Source organism: Mus pahari, chromosome 15 (genome assembly GCF_900095145.1).
Source record: "Mus pahari chromosome 15, PAHARI_EIJ_v1.1, whole genome shotgun sequence".
Classification (NCBI taxonomy): Eukaryota; Metazoa; Chordata; class Mammalia; order Rodentia; family Muridae; genus Mus; species Mus pahari.
In genome coordinates, this window is record NC_034604.1 from 81435450 (window position 1) to 81459763 (window position 24314).

At 36.2% G+C, this 24314-nt stretch overlaps 1 protein-coding gene across 2 annotated transcripts in view; it reads left to right on the forward strand.

The window, feature by feature from the left end:
• Positions 1-24314, forward strand: part of Cd226 (CD226 molecule) — a 75579-nt gene that overhangs the window by 35403 nt on the left and 15862 nt on the right. For both annotated transcript variants that reach the window (XM_021214881.1, XM_021214880.1), the window contains one exon: positions 14154-14501. In XM_021214881.1, coding sequence (XP_021070540.1) covers positions 14154-14501 — 348 coding nt within the window. The remainder of the gene's footprint in view (positions 1-14153; positions 14502-24314) is intronic.

Consider the following 24314-nt stretch of genomic DNA (forward strand, 5'->3'; position numbering starts at 1 on the left):
TCTCCTCTCCTCTCCTCTCCTCTCTTCTCCTCTTCTCTTTTCTTTTTTTCTCCACTGGTTAATGAACTCCAATCCTCTTCTTGTCTGGCCAGGCCAGTGAGGGGCCCTTGAGCCAGAGAGAAAAATCAGTTAACTAAGACTTTTTTTTTTATTTCTTAATCCCCTGATGCCACCAGCAGGAGCTAATTACCAGAAGCCAATGGCTTCTGGCCTTAGAATAGCAAAGAGTTAAAGGTAGAGAAAAATTACCCAAAGTAAGTAGCTTTAGCCATGGAAGAGCAAAGAGTCAAAGATAGAATTGCCAAAGATAAAGCAGCTTTGACCCCTATTGCTGACTCCTCACTCCTTTGCTTCCTTCCTTGAAAACTAGGTGGAGGGATGAGTTCCCAGGCACTTCCTGAAATACTGGAAGGTGCTGTGCCAGCTGCTAAGGGAAGGAATGTTCAGTAGTTTCATTCAGTTGAAAAGCCTCTGAAGCACAACAAAGAGTGGACTGAGAAGAGATCCCAATGGTGAAGTGGTGGTATTTTTCCCTTGGGTGTAGTCAGCATCTGTTTAATTGGACTTCTGGCTAAACAGAAGGGATACTTAGACCTTTCTGGTACTGTAAGTTTAGTGAACTTTGTAGGCTAAAGAGATCTTAGAGCCAAGATGAGAATCTACTACTGTCAGGTTCCTAAACCAACCTAGCTTCTGTCTTCTGTACACTTATCTTTGTAGGCACAGTTAAGTGTATCTCTCCCCCATCATCAAAGAAGCTTTTTTGTGACAGATGGATACTGTTGCAGAGATCTGCAACTGGCCAAAATGCAGGGAATAAGAACTGTGGGATACCAAACTCCAGAGAATTCATTTAAAGCTAAGGTTTAAAGAAAATTGTGGAAATCATGTAAAAAAACAAAACAAAACAACAACAAAACAACAACAACAAAAACCCAAGAGCCAGAGGCTTAGGATGCCTGTTGATAGACCATGTTCTGTAGGCATGATAGACAAAAAAAATATACTCATCAATGTTCAACAATAGGCTTTTTTGGATAAGACAAGAAAAAAGGCAATACCAGTTGACATGTCAGTTCAGACAGGGATCATTCCACATGATCCCACTCCTAGATGAAGAGCTACAAGATGTCAAAGACTGCTGAGATGAGGAGAATCCATTGTGTTCAGGGATACACTCTCACATAGATTATCCAAAAGTGCCCAGTCCTGGATATGTGAACATCAGAGCAAAGACAGATGGATTTAGAGGTTATACATATACTTGTGTCTAAATAGTATACACACATATGCACACATATGTGCATGTGACAACAATAACTAATGAATATATACATTTGGAGGAGTTGGAGGAAGGAGAAGGAAATGGGAGTGGTATAGATGTTATGAACATATGTGGAAATTCTCAAAATTACCCATAACTCTTAAGAATAACTACTAGAGACATAAAAAGCAAAACCTTTTAGAAGACTTGCCACACTGACTCACATAGTAGCTGCATTAACTTACACATTTACTTATATGATATATTCATAACTAGCCAATTGGTTTTTGATTCATAAAATATCAAGCTGTCTATAAATATCACACACACACACACATACACAGAGTTGTAAAGAAGAAGTAAGTTATGTATTTTCCAGGAAAATGAATTAATTGTACTGGAGATTATCATGCTCTTGAAAACAAGCCAAACTCAAAAAGAAAACTATGTTGCACTTCCTAGCATATGTGGAACTTAGAGAGGAAAAGGATCTTGAAAATAAAAGAATATTCAGGACATGGAAAGAGTAATAGAGACGAAGGATGAGAGAGAGAAGTAGGGACATCATTTGATCAGATTATATTATATACATATGAAAATGTTACAATAACATCCAATATGTTCTGCAATCAATTCCTGATAAAAATTAAAAAACCTCTTGTTTTCTAGTTATGATGAAGCCAGTACTTTTTTTTTTTTTTAACCATGAGAAATAAGTCGCCTAAGTAGCAAAATCCTCCAACCTTGGGATCTGAGCAACCAGTAACAAATCCTTTAGAAAAATTTAATTCCCCAATTATTGGATTGCTTTATTTTCAGTCTCTATCACTGATTTTCTTAAATATTTTCCTGCCTTAGACATTCTTAGTATTCTCTACCTGTATTTTCTCCCTCTGCTTAATATTAAACCATCAGAAGTAGAGGGACACAAAAGATGCCTCATCAGGTACAGGGTGTATTTCATTGCCAGTGTGGGGGAATGCTGCATTTCCTCTCCTGCTCCAGGAATTCTCCCATTAGCATAGACTTTCTTACTCCCAACTTATAACTCACAGGTCCATACATAGGCCTAGGATTACCTATTCTAATTACAAGGAAAGGATGAATCAGTTCATCTCCAGAAAGTCATCGGATACTGGTTGCTTGTGCTACCTGGGATGTCTAAATTAAAGAAGGGTCAGAACAGATTTTGTTATGCATGATGAGGCCAGAGACTTGCTCTGTTCTTACTCATCTTGTCTGAGTTTCAAAATCTATAAAATGCTATCATAATATGTACTTCATTGGATGGCTGTGTTAAAATGCAGCAGAATATTTAATCATTGCATTGTGGTGCTGAAGAAAGCCAGACCACAATTAGGTCAAACCAAAGGTTAGATTATTATCACACTTTCTGTGAGAATTAGGTTCCTTATTCAAGTGTGAAAACTGCAGCCTTGATAAGAGGGCTGACGTGTTGACACCTTAAGTGGGGAGTAATTTTACATCCAAAAACTTTAAAGAATTTGTAGTTTAACTCTTGGTCTCAGAAGGTAAAGGACTCTACTTACCCTTTTCTGGACTAAGAAGAGGCACACTAACATAAGTAAGCAAGCAGGAGGGACAGAATGAGCACCATATAAAAGAAGCCAGTCACTTACTTTATCACTGCTTTGATGATGCTGGGGCCTTTTGTGATTCTAAGACAGTATTCCCCTTTTATATTGAAATGGTGAAATATGAGAGACAACTTGAGCAAACACAAGGAAACAAAGTCTATGGTATTCAGGTGAGCAACAAATTAAATTCATAATCCCAACATAAGATTAAAAGATTTGCTTTGGTGGGCAAAGTTTCTTTGATAGCACATTTAGTGACTCTCTCTCTCTCTCTCTCTCTCTCTCTCTCTCTCTCTCTCTCTCTCTCTCTCTCTCTCTCTCTCTCTCTCTCTCTTTCTCTGTCTCCCCTTCTCTCCCTCCCTCCTTCTCTCTCTCTCTCCCCCCTCTCTCTCTGTGTGTCTATGTTTATGTGAATATACACAAAAAAGTGTGTATAAAAACAAATTAAAAATTTTAAATTACTTCTGTTTAACCATCCATTTCCTATTTAATTTTTATTTATAGGTATGTGTATGTTTGGACTGTTAGTACTAAGTGTAGACATCATTGAAAATATTTCCTGTATTTTATATGATAAATATCCTCAGTCTTTTTTTTTTTATAAGCTATTTGATTTCATTATATTGCTGGTCATTTAAATTATTTTCACTACTATCTGTTTCAGACAATGCTTGATAACCATAGTCACATGCAAATGTTTGTGAAAAGTATGTTTCCTGGGTTAATATGTAGGCAGTCCTGTGATGAAGAAAGGGAACATATGGAATGCTGATAAAGATTTGTTTCCATATGTTCTACTACTTACCTAATTACCCATTACAAATATATTTTTATAGTTGACAATTGCATTTTAAATGCCCTTTACAGCATATATACAACATGAATATTCTTTGTTTCCTCTATCTCTGGATTTTCTTTCCTAACTACTTGCATTTGGGGGCAGATCTGATGACTATAATCACCTCCTTTAATATTTGTGCTCATTCTAATTTTCAATATTGTGAAATTTAACAGCATTATAGCTTGAACTAAATAACTGCACCATTTCTTCCTTTAGATGTTTTTGAGAAACACTGTCATTTGAATAGTACTGGGAACATTTTGTTACAACAGTATCAAAACTATAAAGTCCTGGCTGCTGTGTGCTTATAGTACCAGGAAGAATAGCTCTTGGATGTATTTCTTTTTTTAATCTGGAAACAAACAAACAAACAAAAAAAAACAGTTTGTGTAGGACCTGGTTTTATACATTAGATTTAGAACATTTTGAGAGGTGGTTTATGACCTGTTCTTCATAAAGTTTATCAGGCAAACTAATGTGATTGACAGTGAATTAAGATTACACATTTTCCAGGTATGGTTCCTTTGAGGACTCAACAGCTTTCTAGTGCAGGAGGAAAGATAGCAAATAGAATACAGCAAGTGCAAACTATCAAAGTTAAACAGTGCTTTTGGAAAGTGATATAAAGAGTAGAAAAACAGCGTTTAAGAATATGGGGCTGGTGAGATGGTTCAGTGGGTAAGAGCACCCGACTGCTCTTCCAAAGGTTCAGAGTTCAAATCCCAGCAACCTCATGGTGGCTCACAACCATCCGTAACAAGATCTGACTCCCTCTTCTAGAGTGTCTGAAGACAGCTACAGTGTACTTACATATTACAAATAAATAAATCTTAAAAAAAAAAAGAATATAGGGCTGCAAGGACATTAAAGTAAATGCAGTTTTGGGAGAAACTAATGTCCACTGTAGATTCTAGAAAGTGAGACATTGGACAAGAGGAAAAGTGAAAGCATACAATCTTCTTTGAGCTTGAGTACAAAGGGGGATGCAGAGTCTTTTAAATAGAGATGGAATATAATCAAATCCATGCTTCACCTTCATGGTATAAGAATCCATGGGGACCAAAGGACAGTTTGAATTTTAGAGTCCACTTGGGTAACTATTTGTATGGTCCCATAGAAAACAAAGCTAAAGACTTTTGAACTGTATCACACTTTTGTCCTGTTTTACAACTTTCTCTGATATTGTTCTTAGCTCCTCAGATGAAGTGAATGTTCTTAGCATGTCTTTTTTGACTATCATATAACTGTAACATTTAAAGTAAGGCTCCTTCTGAGATTAAAATAAGTACAATACATGATACATTTACTTTGAAAACATTTGAATCACCATAGAGAAACCAGCAACAAACAAATATTTCAGAAACCACTTTTGTCACTCCTTGAGTCCAGCATAATTGAAAAAAGCAAGCTGTACACAGAAGGGGGTATCAGTTTATCTCTTGCAAGCACAGTAATTTATTTTTACACATTTATAGAAAAGTACAAAAAGAAAATAAAGTTTCTAGGATTCTGACTATGCAACTCCTGAGAATAGTTTGTGCAAGAGAAGGGTGGCAAGCCAGACTTTAGAAGCCATTAGGGGTTGACTGAATAAAAGAAGAAGTTTTTAATTTACTCAAGCTATACCTCTATGAGGATGCTTGGAGGCCTTGTGCTATCCCTTGTGAAGACAGGATGGTGTAATCCTAATGCTGAACAAGTTCCATAAAGTCCCAGTACTGCATGAACCTTCAGAATTCTTCCAGAAGCAGTGCTAAAGAGATGGTAAATGTGACCAGTCAGATTACAGTATTTCTAGGAAAGTCCTCCAGCAAAGCCAGACCAAGGATGCAGACCAATGAACCATGAACAAGGTCCAGGGAAGTGAACTTCCACATTGTCTATCACAGAGTCCCGAGGGTGTCAAAGGCAGGTCCCCACCCTCTTGTCATAAATGAGCAGATAGTTAGGGACTCTGGGTGTCAGTTATGCAAGAGGGATCTACCCATGGAAGAGAGGACTAAGAAGCTTGCGATCCTGACAAGGGTGAAGGGATCCCATGGGGATGTACATGGAGCAATTTTACAGTCTTCAGAGTGTTCATTTCAAGCCTGGTATCTTTTCCAAATTAATGAGATGCCCGATGATATAGGACTTTTTGCCCAATATAGAGTTCTGATTTTTCAGATATTATTGACTATCAAACAAATGCGAAGTTTGGTGTTAGAGTTGTCATTGCCTTTGTCCTCTTCATAGAATACAAATGTAAAAACACTCCAGAAATCCTCACTTTTAATTGTGATCAACTATAGCTGAGTAAATGAACTCAATTCAATTATTCAGGGGAATGTTGTATGGGTCATTTATAGCAGGGTTTTCTTTGAATTCTGTTGGTGGTACTTGCTGAAGATATGCAATTATGAGTTGAGTAGAGGCACTTTCATTTTCTTATCTAACGGGAAATGATTTTATTTCATAGAACATTTTTCCCCATAGAAATTTTAAGCAATGGCTTTCCATTTCAGAGAAAAACTAAATAGAGGAGTCATGTTGATAAAAAAGGTTCAATCTTAAAATGAGTGTGCCTAAATCTTGATTTAAAAAATCAACCTTATTGTCAAGTTTGATTAAAGCATTTGTGTCTATAGAAGTTGAAGCACATAAGTCCACATCTATGTAAACATATTTATTTCATCTTGGGGAAGTGCATGTGTTTTTTCTTCTCAGATTTTTAATACATCAATTGCTTCTTTGTCAAATTACTCAAATTTCATGAGTCAGAAATGCCACTTAGCACTTCTGGAAAGTCACATGAGAGTATAAAATTGAATGTAATATGTTAGATAATGAAATAGTATAACAGATAGATGTGGAAAATGAAAGAAAATTAAACTTGGAAAAGAAAGAAAATTTATTTGATGTAAGTGCAGTAATCATGGGCAAATTGCATATTGTGAGTCTGAAGCCTTAAGCAGAGTTTTTTCCTAGCAAAAGTATCTATGAACCTTTCACAGACTTGGTGAGCCCATTGTCAGTAGGTAGACACATAACAGAACTCAAAGGAGTCCCTGAGGATATTCAAGACTCTATGGTAAATCCCTAAGGATAACTGGTTCTAGTGTTCTCTCTTTGCTTAATGAATGTGGGTGGGGGGACAAAGGAAGGAGGAATGGAGGAAAGAATAAGGAAAGGAAAGGAGAAAAGTGGGAGGGAGGGAAAGGGAAAGAGAAGGAAGGGGGAAAAGAAGGAACAGAGCGATTCTATCATATGCTACTTCTATCCCTTCCTCCTGCATGAGTCCCACAGTACCCGCAATGCACTTACAGATGACCAGTTCCCTGCACACATCCATGGTAGCATCAGTGGAACAAGGCAGGCTCCTGGCTTTGCCACTCTCTTTTGCTACAGTAAGTCTGTTCTGGGTTCTTTGTGGGAATTTGCTTCTTTACTTCTTGAAAAACAATCTAATGGGAAATTTCACACTGTGTTGGTGCCTGCCAGGAATTGAAACTGTTATATGCATTTTAATAAGGATAAGGACAGAAGCTTATTTCTAACTGTAGCATTTAAAGCATCAGAAAATAAGATATTTAGGATATAAGGCTATCTTGAGTCCTGTTTGCTTCTGTGAAATTCAGCCTCCATGTAGGGAAAAAAAAGAAAATTTCAGCTATCTCTGCAAGCCTTCATTGTGATATAAGGAACTAGAGTAGATTCTGTGATTCAGTGTGGCTTCACACCCTCCTACCAGGATGAGGCAGATTCTACCATTTATCAACCAGGTGGCTTCTCTGCAGAGACTCAGTATGTTAATATATGCCATGCATTTAATGCTGGTATATAAGTAAGAAATTATTCACTGCTGATTGTATTACTTTAAAATCTACTGCAAATGGCATCTGGGGAGATGGGCTTGCCAGTAAAGTGTTTGTGTGGAAGCCATGTCTAAAGGCCAAATGCGATGTGTATCTGTAATCCTAGCTATGGCAAGGTTTGAAGGAACATTACTTGTTGGTTATCCAGTCTAGCTGAATCATCAAACTCGGTGTTAAGTTAGAGTCTGTATCTAAAAAGATACAATGATTAATGAAGGCATCTAATGTTTACTTCTGTTCTTTACACACGTGGACATATGCATGTAGGCATACCTGTACACACATATGAATATGTTCACATGCCACACATATGTGTTTCTCCCTTTTATTAGCCATAGATTCTTTTCTCATACAATATAATCTGAATACAATTTTGCCTCTTTTTAATCCTCCCAGTGGCTCCCCACCTCCTTTCACATTTAGCTCCACTCCCTTTCTGTCTCTCATTAGAAAAGAACAGGTTTCTAAGAGATAAAAACAAAACACGACAAAATAAAACATGATGAGAGAAAGTGAAAACCATCATATCAAAGTTGGACAAGCCACACTAACAAAAAAATCAAAAAGCCCGAACTGAAAGCCCAAAAGTCAAAGACCCACTCATTTACCACACAGAGGACCTGGTGCAGGCCTGTGCCTGCTGCTTCAGTCTCTGTGAGTTCACATGGTATATCTGTATATCAGTGTCTGAATTCCCCTTCTTTATAATGTAAAGAAAACCGTTATATTGGATAAAGGTTGACCTACTGTAGCGTGATTTCATCTTAAGTAATTTCATCTACAATGACCTTCATTCTAAACTACTTTACTTGCTGGTGAAGACTAGGTAAGAACTTCAATTAGTCCAGCAGTGACTTGATGTGCCAGACTGGGGTGATATGGGTGTGTGTGTGGATTCTCCCATCTCAGGGAGAAGGGAATGAGGGTGTGGGGGAGAGGCTTTGTGAAAGGGGACAGGGAAGAGGGGGGCTACTCTCTGGATGTAAACTGAATAAAAAAAAATAATGGAAAACAAAAACAAAAATAAAAGAACTTTGCCATATGATTTGTTGGAACACATTCAACTCATCCCTTAACTTAGTTATTGTGAAACACTGGAGCATTTTAAGGAAAGGGTGTCTAACCTACTTGTCATCTTCCACATTTGAAAGGAACACGCTGCAGTGTTTTTACAGCAGTAGTTGGGAGTTGGCCTGCTCCAGCTCTGTGAATACTGACATGTTTTAAGTTACAGGTTCCTGTTTGGTCCTGTTCTGCTTGAAGTTGCTAAACTTCAGTTAGGGGTCTGCCACAACTCACTTTTTCAGCCCTTTGTCACAGGAAGAGTGAAGGAGGTAAAGCTACTTTGAGGGAAATTTAGTCTTTGGGGTCTGGCCTCCTTCCTCTGCCCTCGTTGCATCCTCCCACACTGCCTGTTCTGTGAATTTCAGAAACATTTCCTTTCCCCTTTCTGGACCCTCATTTCTACTTCCTGTACCCTACTTATAATTGGAAATTAGTGTATTTATTGTGTCTGCATGTCTCAGAGAATTATATCTCAGGTCACTGTAGGGCAGTTCCTTAGTCATCGTGCTGTCAATATTTGGTTTTTAGAAAAGAGTACCACTGTGCATCTTCACAGACTAGGCAGGGTTGGGAATACACAAAGACACTAGTGTTAACATTTCTAATTAGCTAGCATAATAATAGCTACTACAGATGGCTTGGAGCAATTGTGGGCTGTTTAACAGTTAGTCTATTTTAAACATCTGAAGAACAAGTTATTGTCTTGTGCTTTGAAAATGTAAGGAGACATCTGGGCAAATGGGAGCTGTTGATTTTTACCTCATGTGTACAAGAGGTGGTGGAGAAATGAGGGTGGACAGTCAGAGAGGAATAGTTGAGAAAGTGGAGCAAATTCTGCCGGAGATGGGAGGAAGGTTAGAGAGTAAAGAAGGGAAGCAATAAGACATAGATGCCAGGTAGGTAGAGTGGGAATTTACAGAAGGCTAGACCTCTAATGTTTAGGGCCAAGGACACAGGTGACATTTGAAGTATTAGTAGAATGTTGGAAATGGAGGCTAGTTAACATGGAGTATTCATGAAACATGAGAACACAGGGACCTTCCAGAAATTTCAATGAATGGGGAAGAATAAATAACAATTGGGCCACTGGATAGTATCTTTCAGGGTCCAAGCTGGCTCTCAGGAGGCAGAAGTTTCCACTCAGAGATGAGTGGAAGGGGTTCCTTTAGAAACAGAGGCTGGAAAATAAGGAGACTGTTACAAGTGGAAATATTCTGGTCTGAAAAATACATGGGCCTAAGAATAAAATGAATTTTGTTTGATTTGCATTTTGCCAGCTGCAAGCTCAGTGTTTTAGGAAGTTACAATGCCCCCCTTTGAGAAACAACCTCATTGTTTTATTACCTGATTAGGGCCTGGGTGTGTTGCAGGCCTTACAACCGAGTGTTCCCCTTTAGTGTTGTTGTCTGGCTTTCTAAACAAATAATCTGATCTAAACCAAATAATTTTAGACTTTTAAGGAAATTAAATTAGAAACGAAATGAGCCATGTGGGATAGTTATTGACAACTGCATTGATTAAATCAATTAGTAGTTTTAAGTCCTTTTTATTAATGGCCAGACCACGAGTGGGCACGTGTCTTTGAAAAATCTCTTGGTATCCAAGCTCAGCGGTACAAAGTTTTTAAGACAAAATCTACAAAAACCATACTTTATACCAAAGTTAGATGAGATTCAGAGTAACCTTGAAATGTTCATTTCTGGCAGAGCATAGTAATTATTTTAGACATAGTATGTCAATTTTATTTAACTTGCTTTTTTCCTAGTTATTTTAATTTACTTTAATTATTTTGGTTAACACATTTGGACCATGGTTAAAATCATAAAAATCTCAAATGTGTTGCCCAGGCAGACATGACTGCTATGGGAAGAAGGAAGAAGGATGGAGCATCAAGAGCTGTCTAAGCAAACACAAAATGGAGTCAGAAAAGCATGGTATTGCCTTAGTCATTTCAGAAACAGCCATAAGATAAATTCCTATGTGTGTTTTTTAAGCTTACCCAACTATCAAGAATGGCCACAATATTACTGTTTAATACTTCTCATACTCTTAATAAATTTTATTTATTTTACATGTCTCCAGTTGTTTCAATATTCTGCTTTTCATTCCATGTTAGAGATATTTTGTCTTTTTAATGCATAAGCTCCTCTTCTATTTATTTACTTATTTATTTATTATATTTATTAATTATTTTGGTATTGTTGCCATAAGTTTGAGTTTTGGTAGTCTAATGCACTACTTTCCCAAAGTGTCATATAACACATTTCTCAGTTCTTTATAGCTTTGTAAAATTCTTGTTTAGAATAAAGCCTGGTTATTCTGGCAGAGCTATTATTTCTTAGAAACATGACTGACTTCTCATGAATTTTTGTATGAATCTTATCTTTATGTAGAACACTATTAATTTGGCATAAAATGTTAATTTAAATATATTTCTTAATATGAGAATTATTGCAGAAGTCAATACTACCCAAAACAACACAAAGGCATATTATTATGACTACAATGTGGAATGCAAATTGATTTTCTATTAAAAATAATATTGATTGTCCTCTTTCATTTCTGGCAAGGGTGGATCTTGGGGCCCGAGGCAGAGTAGTGTAAGGTAAGTTGGCCTGCACAAAGGCTTGACTGGAGAAGTTGGTGTGAAGAGACCCAGAGCTCTGTGATGTCGATGGGTTATATAACAGTCTGTTCCTGGGGGACATGACATAGATACATATCTACTCACCCCAGATAGGACTCTCATGATGGACCTACATCAAACATGGTGAAGCAATGATATTTTATTGAGGTGATTGATGTAATATGGGTGAGGGGTCATTTACAGGAGCATGGATGACTCAAAGGAAGCCTCATTACCCAAAGAGCACTTCAGCACCCAAATACCCTGACAGCTCGTGCAAGCACTAACCCCAGAGCTCTCTGCTGATGTAGTTGTTCACTGCTTTTATAACCTCAGGCCTCCTGGGTGTCCCCTGGAGGGAATGTACCATTTTGCAAGGAACTACCATAGCATCTTTGGGTGATGTTGAAGACCTGCCTAACTAGAGCCTGAATTATAGGCCTATGTGGATACTGATGATGACAGTCAGTGACTGGGGATGTGAGGTAAACAAAAAGTATAAGTGAACCCATCAATAATTGGTTCTCTAGAGGTGGGGCAATACTTGGAAAAGAAAATAAAGCACAAATTAATGATTAGATTAAATTAATGGTCTATAATAATGATAGAAAAGTTGCTTGTAAAGTCAAGAATATCAATAAAAGTTACATAGACAACAGTATTTTATGTTCATTTTATAAACCAGTACATAGATGAATTGTCAGTATGAATCAGTGTGTTTCTACTATTATTGTTTTTTGTTTTTTTTTATTTTGGGATTCAATTTAAATCAGATTCCCCCCTCTCCCATGAACTATGACAGTTTTGCCTCTGATTTACATAGATTCACCTTTGGTTTTGTAGTGTGTCAGGATGGTGGGCCCTCTTCTTTATGTCAGGTCTTCTTGGTTGTCATTTTTAGTGTCACTTTGGACAACCTTCCACTTTGATGAGCATTGTGTCCAGAAGCGTTCAAGTGGGACTTAGTTTTAATCTCAGACCAAACAGTCAACTCCTGTCAGCATGAAGCTTGACCAGGATCTGGTAGGGAAGAGGAGAATGCCTGCCTCTAAAACTCATTCCATCATTTCGGGTCTGGATGTTCATGGGTAGAGATTTTCCCCAGTGCTTCAAGAATTTGTCCTTCATATAAATGCAGGTAATTTTCCTAAGTGGAACCCAGCACTTTATGCCTGAGTTGACAAGTACGTTCGTAGAGATGTTCCTAAGAGGAGGTCAGGGTGAGAACAACCTGAAGACAGCTTCTGAGATGAGAGAGAGTAGAGAACCATTCAGAGTGAGTGAAGAAAAGCAGTAGTGAATGTGAGTCCTGAAGACAAACACTGTAACCTGTAGCCAGGGCTTTAACCTTCTGTTCCTGAAGGCCAGAGCTGCTTGCATATAAACAGAAAATGTTTTATTACAAACGGCTAGTCTCTTATTTAGCATTTTACTTCCATTTCCCATAGTTTCTTCTCTAGTAACTTTCTCTCATCTTAATGTTAATTTCTCCCTTCTGCTCTTTATAGGAGATTTCTTATTATTTTCTGCTTATGCATTTTCTTCCTTTCCTCCCCTTCCCCCATTCTGTTATGTTGGTTTATAGCTTAGAGATGAAACATTTTTTGTATGCCTCTTATGTGGGCAAAGTGTTATTTCTGATAAACACTCTTATGGTCACACACTGAAACACTAGAGAGCTGTGGCTTTTCTGTTGCAAGATTTTCATGTCAGAAACCACTGTTGAAGCTAGTGTTTGGTGGGAGGAGATATAAGGTCCTAATCAAATATGAAGAGAACATATTATTGTACTTTAGACCTGTACTCTTTTTCAAATGTGCCGTTTTCTTATTTTCCATTGTCCTCCATCCATTTCTCCCTTCTCTCCTCCCTCTCCCTTCCCATTCTTCTTTTTCCTATTGATTGTTGTTTTATAAACCCAAGCACTGGTTCCTCAACACCTTTGAGCATATCTGATACAAGTAAGTATGTCTTCTATTTTTTTCTCTTAACTGCCCAAAAGCTTTGTGACATAATGGCTACTCAGCCTTCTTCTCTTCTTGAATAACAAATCATTGTCCGTGTTTTGTGGCAATAAAGACTTTGGATGAATGAGGCTGGTACTTAGTTTACATTTTATGGCTCTGGACTTTCCTGATCTGAGAAGTAATAATATGAGTTTTAGTACTACATTAAGTTCACAAGCTTTCTGGTCTCAGAACCAAAAATGATGTAAGGCCCCTAAACTATATTTGTTCACATTCGTTACATCTAATCTATCATGTTTATAGCACTAGAGGTAAACATGGAGTACAATTTTAAATATAAGAATATTTGAGCATTTGCTGCACAAGCTATCAGAGCCTCTGACAGTATAAGCTCTATACTTGTGAGATATCACAAGGGGAGAAGATCTATTATATTTTCCTATTGATTTAAAGGTATAAATTTGGGAGAGTATTTTTGGCACCAGAAATTTATACTACATGTGAGTCTCCTCCTATGCACCAGATATTCCTGTATAATTCAATGAAGTTAAGTGAAAAATGATGTAGTATCTTTTCATAGTCACCCAAACCTTAGTAACTTGTCTCATAATCTAAAAATTGGAGTTACTGGTTCAGTCTTCTAAATTCAGACCCTGGTGTAATCACTGCTAATAAAGTACCATGGGTTTCAGTTATGTTTCTAGTTATCTGGTTAACAAAATAACACTCAAAGGATATGTGTCAAACATTGTTTCCTTTTTCTGTCTACAAGCCCTTAATGAAATTTTACAAAATTGCAAAAATGAAGATACCACTTATTCTTGGAGTACCTGCAGTAGGTAACATCACCAATCATTTCAGGTGGCTTTCTGAGTAGCTTTACCCTGTGTGTGGACATCTGACCACCTGTTTAAGTATCTGCTTCTTTTTTTTTCCAGAGAGTTTTGAGATAGCAGCACCCTCGGATAGCTACCTGTCTGCAGAACCTGGACAAGATGTCACACTCAATTGCCAGCTTCAAAGGACTTGGTCAGCTCAACAAGTCATATGGGAAAAAGTCCAAGCCCATCAGGTAGACATCTTAGCTTCCTGTAACCTATCTCAAGAGACAAGATACACTTCAAAGTACCTAAGACAAACAAGGAGCCACTGTAGCCAGGGGGACATGAAGAGTGTCCTCGTCATTCCAAATGCCGTGGCCGCTGACTCAGGACTTTACAGATGCCGTTCAGAGGCCATTACAGGAAAAAACAAAACCTTTGTCATAAGGCTGATCATAACTGATGGTGAGTGACAAGATATGCTTCCAGTATTAAAAACAGAGAAACAAACAAACAAAAACATACAAACCCAACAACTATGAATTGGTCTCCATTCTTTTTATTTGCAACACACATGTTTTGTATCGATATATTTAATGTTCATAGAGTTCATGCTTCTAGAGTAGTAGATTTCTATATGTCTGTTTAAAAAGATCTTTAGTATGATTTATCCTTATTCATACTCCAAAATATTTTACCTAATAGTCATTTATACATATATAATTTTATAAATATTTTTATTGGTTGAATTAAGTATGTTGAACATTGTTAAATTTTAGGACTTTGTATTTCTTTATTTAGTAAGTAAATCAACCATTATAGATTTACTAATGTAGATATTTCATTTAATTTTTATTTAGTGTGTGTGTTTTTACCCATGCACAAGTGTTTGTGCACCCATGTATACACATGGGTAGGTGAATGTTGAAATCTGGAAACTTTCTCTATTGCTCTCTACCATTTTGAGACAGGGTCTGTAGCTGAACCCAAATCTCACAGTTTTGACCAGACTGTGGGGGTGGTCTGCCCCAGGATCTATTTGTCTCGGTTTCAACCATTTCTGGGGTAACCTTATTATACTCTGTGTTTTAGTGTGTGATAGCAATCCTCACACTTGTGTGGCAAGTACTTTATTCTCTGAGGCAATTTCCCAATGCAAACATTCTATTTTGTTTTTGTTTTAACCTGAAACATTTACAAACTAAAATTCACACATGTGTACACACACATACACACATGAACATGCATGCATACATGCACACAGAGGATATTACCAGTCTATATCTTCATTACCTAATTCCTCACTCCAAATTATGTGTGGATTTGAAGGAGATGCCTGGATATTATGTTGCCTGTGTGTCCCCAGAACTAATAGAAGACTGCAATAATGGTTTCTAAGTCTCGAGAGGACAGAGCTTCTGTAGACATTTGACAGTGTGTCATTACAGTTTGCCAGATGGAAGCCTTGTATCCATCAGGAACAGAAGACAGCTGACCTTGAGGTTTACAAAGCTGACCTCCATGGCATAGAGCAATGCTTGTCTGTGAGGCTGCTTTCCTTTTGTATCCATTATTTGTCTCCTCTGTCATAATGAAGTTTAAATTGTGTAAACATCAGCGCAACCAAGAGTCGTACCTCCTCATGGGTGATATCAATAATAGATATTTTTCTTTCTGTGGACATGGAAACACAAAGATGAAGAGTAAGTTGTGTATGGCTGTTCTACCACTGAGGGAGGAGGGAATCCTAGGCTTTCCTGGTTCTGCCTCTGGGCAACTTTCTCACAGACCAGGAAAAAACATGCTTTGTTCCAGTGATAGAAACTTTACTTCAATTTATTGTTCCTTTCCCTTATGTTCCTCACTTTCTCCTTTCCTCTTTCTTTTCTTCCTCTCTGCCCTTCTTTCCTTCTTCACTCCTTTCTTTTCTCTCCTGCTTCTTTATTTTTTTCTTTGTTCTGACCCCTCCTTCCCTTCCTCTCTCAATCCTTTCCTTCTCACCTGCTTTCTCTTTTATTTTTTTCCTATTTTCCCCATTCTTCCATCTGTCCCTGTCCCTCCCTTCCTTCCTCAGTCCTTCCCTGGCTTCCTACCCACTAACCTTCCTTCCCTTTCCCTCTTCCTCCTCCCTCCCTCCCACTTTACTTCTTGCCCTCTTTCTTAGTTTCACTAAATTCACTTACCTTGGCAGTACTTAAAGGTTTTGAGGCAATCCCTTGAGCCTGCAGCTGCTACTCACAGTTTCTGCTCATATTTCAGACTGGTCTTTTCTTCTGCACTGGAACAAATAGGGGAAGAGTCTGTGTAACAGCAGCTCCTGTCCCTGTGTAAAGAGGACAGTAGTTACTGCAGGATAGCAGGCTTTCATGTGTTAGCCATGGTCATGATTATATCAACCCTTCTGTTTGTCTCAATAATAACAGGAGCTGAAGGACAGACACACACTGGCTTTAACATTTAGTACTGAAGAACAATTTCTTGATAGAATATTTTAGTATTGGGGAGATACATTAACATCTTACATGTTGGCTATTCCTGTAGGCACAAACAGGAAATACTTCTTGACAAAAAAAAAATTATCCATCACAGAAGTTATTTTGGATCTGGACAGAAAAAAAAAAGAGAGTAAAAAGCAGATATTAACCTTTCGATAAGATAATACTTTAAATAGACATATGCTATCGAGCCATTTTCAAACATGTATGAAATAAGGTCTTATCTAGTAAATGCTGAGAACATGATAATAATTCTCTCAGGGTAGGGTAAGCAAGGGGAAAGGGTTTTAAAATGCGCTGTTGTTTAACTTTTATAAATCACTGAAAATGTCCTTCATATGCCCAACATTACTTTTTTCAAAACAATTTCTATGTACATAAATTATAAACAATGTCAAAATCTGCCATCAGCTGGAACTGACAGTGTAACAGCAGGTATTGTTAGTATCCAGAAGCCTTGAACAGTTGCAAAATAGTTTTTTGACATCTAATTGACAGATTAAAAGAATAACAACTAGATTTTATATCCATTAGCAAATATTATAATTGATGGGAGATGACAACTATTGGTTGTATGTTTTGACTTAATTCTTTTTTTTTTCAATTATTGTAAGGAAAGATAAAATCTAAAGCTACTAGACAGCAAGCAAGGAGGATGATTTGTGTTTTCTCTGGTGTGATTTTATTATCTCAAGTCCTGAGGCTATTTGGTAAAAAAAATCAATGTAGAGATTGAAGCAGGGAGACAGGTATAAGATGTGAGGAGGATTTAATTCATCTCAACTGTCAGGGTAAAGGTGATTTTGACACACGTTTTATAAACTGCTACAATCCTCTTTTAGTCCCTATCCATTTCTTTTACAGGACAATGTCGCATGAATCCAAATGAGATTTCTAGGGGGTCTCAAATTTTCACACACACACACACACACACACACACACACACACACACACACACACACACAATGCAAAATGCCCTTATGTGTTTTCCCATGACTTCTGCCTACTTACATTTGTCTTCAGACAAGAGTCAATGAAAGATCACCTAAGTAATTTTAACTATTTGTCTAATTACCAGCAAATGTGTATGTGTGTGTGTGTTTTCTTGATATATTTTAAGTAAATTATATTTTAACCAAATTCTTTGCTCAAAATGTGAAGCTTTGTACTGTTTGTGTGTACTCTTGGAAGTGTTTGGAAATAGTTACAGATTGATAGTACTGATTTTGAACCTCAGTGCCAGAAGCTAGTGACAGAATGAAAGGTGTGCTTGTAGCCAAGAACTGCAGTTATACTTGTTCCCTAATGCCCTTCAGATTTTAATTAGTTATAAGAAAACATTTCCGATCCCAACCAAAAAAACTGTGAAGTTCTTTTAATATTAGGAAGATATAATGTATAGACTATTATCATTTAAACTGTACCTGTTAACATAAAAAGAATGAGGATAAAATAAATGACATCAGCTCACTGGAAAGTACAGGGACAAGACTGGAAAGAACTGTTTGCTGCTGGTGGTTGATGAGCTTGCTACAGTCCTGGTCCAGCTTTTTTAATGAGGCCTCTTGATGGAACCAAGTTTCATAGGAGGTAATTAATATTCATAAAAGAGCTGAGGAGTGAGGGGAAAATAGGTCATGTTGGGCAAAGTGAAATTTGTACCCGATAGTGGGGGAACGTATGTAGAAGATTCTAATCAGATGACTAAGTTGGTCTAGACTGTCTGATCCGTGAATTAGTATAGAGTGAGGCAGGTTAAATGAAACGTCACTCTGATCGATTCTGGATCTTCAATTATAGTCAAGGAAAGTTATTTCTGCCTCCCGAGCAAGGATGGTGAAATAGCATTCTGGGAGAAGTAGGTTGTTCATATTTTTCCTGTGTATATGTCTTTTACCTCAGCTTACATTTATTCCAGTCTTCATTTCTTTTTTTCTCTTAAGAATGATACCACTTTTTAAATTTATTTTTGTACCATGATGTATAGAAAAATGTGCATCATCTTTGTGTGTTGTTCTTGTTTTGATTGTGAATGAATTATATTATTTTCCTAATTTATTTTGTATCATTCTGCATAGAGAAATGTGGATATTCTTTGTGTATTTTATACATTGCAACTTAAAAAAGTCATTTATTAATTTTAGCAGTTGACGTGTATTTGTGTATATGGTTAAGCATAGTCCTTAGGGTTTTATGTATGTGTGATATTGTCATGTTCAAATTTGATTTTTATCTTTTCCTATTTGGATCTCTCACACCTGCCTTCTACGGTGAGGGCTTCTAGAATTAGCTTGAGTTCAGTGGTAAAAATGGCATTTTTTTTTATTATTTTATTTATTTACATTTCAGTGTCCTCCCTCCCATAGTTCATCCCATTCCTCCTCCCTGTTGCCTCTGAGAGGGTGCTCCACCAGGCCTCCCTCTTCGCTAGGGGAGAATGGCATATTTTTGTTCTTGATTGTAAAAGGAAATGTTTTTAGTTATTTACTATGAGAGTCTGATGTTACTTATAGCTTTTCTTATATGGCCTTTATTACAATCCTTCTTTGATTAACATGCTGAGAGGGTTTTATAAAGCATGAAAAGATGTTAACTTTTATCAAATGCCTTTTCTATGTTTATTGATATATATATATGTGTATATATATATATATATATATATATATATATATATATATATATATATATGAGTATACTGATTGATGTTCATACATTGAAATACATTGAAATAGTCTCATATCCCATTTATGTGCAATATGAAATACATAATTAAATTTGCTAGTATTTTACTGAAATTATCATCTATCTTTATCTTCATTAGTGACATTGGCTTATAGTCATCTTCCTTTGTGGCTTGCTTATTTGAATATTGTAGCAATGCTTTTGTCATAGAGTTTGAAGTAATCCTTAATTTAGAGAGTTGAAGAAGCATTGACACTAATCCTACTTTAGATGTTTCATGTAGTAGAAGATGTGAAACTATCACCTTCTGGGATCATTGGTGAGCCACATGTTCCAAATAGGCACTGATGTGGTCTCAACAAGAAGAGAGGAGTGCTAGCAGAGAAAGAATCCCAACTTCTGTTTGAGGCTCTCTTGATCTTCCTCTCATACCATTCTAGTGTCTCCCATCCATGGCCACCATCTTTCACCATTTACCGCCATTCCCCAAAGAGCTTAGTCAGCTCTGTCTGTCTTTATGCTCTGTCTACTTTAACCCAATCTGCTTCCATATTTTCAAACTTTATACATTTGGCTGTCTCAAACTTTTATAACTTAAAATTACTTTGATTCAGTGATGTAGTAACTGTATTTGTTTGTATGGTCCAGATTTCTAACAAATACCCTTGTCATCTTTGGTTGTACTTTTCATTAAAGTAGAAAGAAATCAACCTCATTGAAAGTTTGTGGCAATATTAAACACATATGTTTATCTACTCCTTTGCTTATTAAATACATAGATTTATTTATCTATTCCTTTTCTTTTAAAATAATGTTTAATACAAATAAATGCTATTTTTATTAATAAGTATTAAATATTCATATTTAGCAAAAGGAATTAAAGAATATTATAAATGTATTCACTTTATCAAATATATTTTAGTATAGTAGAAATATGAAAAATTGCTTTTAAAATTATAGTGTACTCACATCACGCTTATAATAAATACTTTTAATTAGAAAATTTATTACATCATCCATTTAGATATTCTTACATATATGGTGAAAGTTATCCAAGTATAGAATATGCTCAGGAACATTTATTGAGCATTGACTGTATCAGTATTTCCATCTTAAAAGTTATAATATCCATCTAAGTTTTACATTTTCTTCATAGCTTATTTCAAGATGCTTTTTCACATGTTACAGCTCACATTTGAGGTTTAGATATTGCCAATGAAAGAAATGGAACTTCTGAAACGTTTGCAGGGGAAATTTTTACAAACTTTGGTTTGTGTCTGCAACTGCCAGAAAGGTCTATTTCCTTTTAAAACTTGTATTATTTTGCTTTTTAAGATGCAAATAGGACCCAATGTTGAGGCTGTAGAATTAGAGAATGTGGAGTTAGAAATTATGTCTCAGAAATTTTTTGTCAGGAAATCACATTGCCACAGTTACCACTCCTCCACCCAAATAGTACTTGCATGTTTCATCAGCAAGACTCATGATTGGCAGGAAACAAGAGTAAGTCTAGCAATCTTAATATCCCTCATCCATGCTTTACAAGCTTATTGACTTTGACTTTGTGTGCTCTTGAGTTGAACTATGGCAGTATGGAAGGAAGGAGACTATGGAAGGAGACTTTGTTTGTATGTGTGTGCCCATGTTCATGAGCGCACATACATGTGTACAGGTGTCTATCTAATTCAGGTGCTCATGATTGTAAGACAAACACTTTGCTAAGCATTCCAGCTCCAAAGAAGAATACATTTATTTTATTTATTTATTTGCTTTTAGTTTCTAGAGTTCAGCTGCTCTTCAATGAGCTAATTTGTATTCCAGAAGAGTCCTAGGTCATTAATAATTGTACTTTAGAATTTGGTTCATTTACAATCTTATTTTTCACTCTTGTGGATTTTGACTAGATGTTCTAAGAAGGTCTGCATAGATCAGTCTGGTTCCGTGACAGTTTGTTGAGCCTCAGCAATGGAATTTTTACAGACATGACATTTCTTTTAAATGCTAGAACCACTCGACTGGAATCCCCAAGTCCTACTGATTTTGCTCACAAGTTTCCCCTAAAGCAAATCAGATACAATTTCTTTCTCAGTTTAATTTCATTTTAAGAATTCTGGTTGACAGTTGGGTACCCAGTTGCAGCATACAGTTACCAACATCACAAGTGAGTTGAGTACTCAACCACTGCCTATTACGTCATAGTTCCTTCTCCTCACAGCTACCTCTTCCCACATCAAAGTATTGTTTTCCTTTTAGTGAGATAATGCACAGGTAGTCAGATAATTTCTTTCCAATGTCCCATATATACAGGTATACATTCCCCCAAAGTACAAAGTAAGATGAGAGAATATTTGCTTGCATTAATTTTATACATTGCATACTTTAATATGGGATTGATTAATAATGTCACACTAATATCACATACAACAGAATCTGAAAAACAGGAAAAAAAAGCAATTGATCTTAGGAATTTTTATCTGGTAAGTCTTTGCTCCCAGAGTGAGTACTAATTTTTTAAAACATTTTTTAAAAAAATTTATCTATTTATTTACTCTGCCTGTACGTGTGTGTGATTGTGTAAATGTGAGAATGTGTGCATGTGACTGAGTTTGTATGTGTGTGAGAGAGAGAAAGAGAGAGAGAGAGAGAGNTATATATATATATATATATATATATATATATATATATATATATATATGGTAGTATACTGATTGATGTTCATACATTGAAATACATTGAAATAGTCTCATATCCCATTTATGTGCAATATGAAATACATAATTAAATTTGCTAGTATTTTACTGAAATTATCATCTATCTTTATCTTCATTAGTGACATTGGCTTATAGTCATCTTCCTTTGTGGCTTGCTTATTTGAATATTGTAGCAATGCTTTTGTCATAGAGTTTGAAGTAATCCTTAATTTAGAGAGTTGAAGAAGCATTGACACTAATCCTACTTTAGATGTTTCATGTAGTAGAAGATGTGAAACTATCACCTTCTGGGATCATTGGTGAGCCACATGTTCCAAATAGGCACTGATGTGGTCTCAACAAGAAGAGAGGAGTGCTAGCAGAGAAAGAATCCCAACTTCTGTTTGAGGCTCTCTTGATCTTCCTCTCATACCATTCTAGTGTCTCCCATCCATGGCCACCATCTTTCACCATTTACCGCCATTCCCCAAAGAGCTTAGTCAGCTCTGTCTGTCTTTATGCTCTGTCTACTTTAACCCAATCTGCTTCCATATTTTCAAACTTTATACATTTGGCTGTCTCAAACTTTTATAACTTAAAATTACTTTGATTCAGTGATGTAGTAACTGTATTTGTTTGTATGGTCCAGATTTCTAACAAATACCCTTGTCATCTTTGGTTGTACTTTTCATTAAAGTAGAAAGAAATCAACCTCATTGAAAGTTTGTGGCAATATTAAACACATATGTTTATCTACTCCTTTGCTTATTAAATACATAGATTTATTTATCTATTCCTTTTCTTTTAAAATAATGTTTAATACAAATAAATGCTATTTTTATTAATAAGTATTAAATATTCATATTTAGCAAAAGGAATTAAAGAATATTATAAATGTATTCACTTTATCAAATATATTTTAGTATAGTAGAAATATGAAAAATTGCTTTTAAAATTATAGTGTACTCACATCACGCTTATAATAAATACTTTTAATTAGAAAATTTATTACATCATCCATTTAGATATTCTTACATATATGGTGAAAGTTATCCAAGTATAGAATATGCTCAGGAACATTTATTGAGCATTGACTGTATCAGTATTTCCATCTTAAAAGTTATAATATCCATCTAAGTTTTACATTTTCTTCATAGCTTATTTCAAGATGCTTTTTCACATGTTACAGCTCACATTTGAGGTTTAGATATTGCCAATGAAAGAAATGGAACTTCTGAAACGTTTGCAGGGGAAATTTTTACAAACTTTGGTTTGTGTCTGCAACTGCCAGAAAGGTCTATTTCCTTTTAAAACTTGTATTATTTTGCTTTTTAAGATGCAAATAGGACCCAATGTTGAGGCTGTAGAATTAGAGAATGTGGAGTTAGAAATTATGTCTCAGAAATTTTTTGTCAGGAAATCACATTGCCACAGTTACCACTCCTCCACCCAAATAGTACTTGCATGTTTCATCAGCAAGACTCATGATTGGCAGGAAACAAGAGTAAGTCTAGCAATCTTAATATCCCTCATCCATGCTTTACAAGCTTATTGACTTTGACTTTGTGTGCTCTTGAGTTGAACTATGGCAGTATGGAAGGAAGGAGACTATGGAAGGAGACTTTGTTTGTATGTGTGTGCCCATGTTCATGAGCGCACATACATGTGTACAGGTGTCTATCTAATTCAGGTGCTCATGATTGTAAGACAAACACTTTGCTAAGCATTCCAGCTCCAAAGAAGAATACATTTATTTTATTTATTTATTTGCTTTTAGTTTCTAGAGTTCAGCTGCTCTTCAATGAGCTAATTTGTATTCCAGAAGAGTCCTAGGTCATTAATAATTGTACTTTAGAATTTGGTTCATTTACAATCTTATTTTTCACTCTTGTGGATTTTGACTAGATGTTCTAAGAAGGTCTGCATAGATCAGTCTGGTTCCGTGACAGTTTGTTGAGCCTCAGCAATGGAATTTTTACAGACATGACATTTCTTTTAAATGCTAGAACCACTCGACTGGAATCCCCAAGTCCTACTGATTTTGCTCACAAGTTTCCCCTAAAGCAAATCAGATACAATTTCTTTCTCAGTTTAATTTCATTTTAAGAATTCTGGTTGACAGTTGGGTACCCAGTTGCAGCATACAGTTACCAACATCACAAGTGAGTTGAGTACTCAACCACTGCCTATTACGTCATAGTTCCTTCTCCTCACAGCTACCTCTTCCCACATCAAAGTATTGTTTTCCTTTTAGTGAGATAATGCACAGGTAGTCAGATAATTTCTTTCCAATGTCCCATATATACAGGTATACATTCCCCCAAAGTACAAAGTAAGATGAGAGAATATTTGCTTGCATTAATTTTATACATTGCATACTTTAATATGGGATTGATTAATAATGTCACACT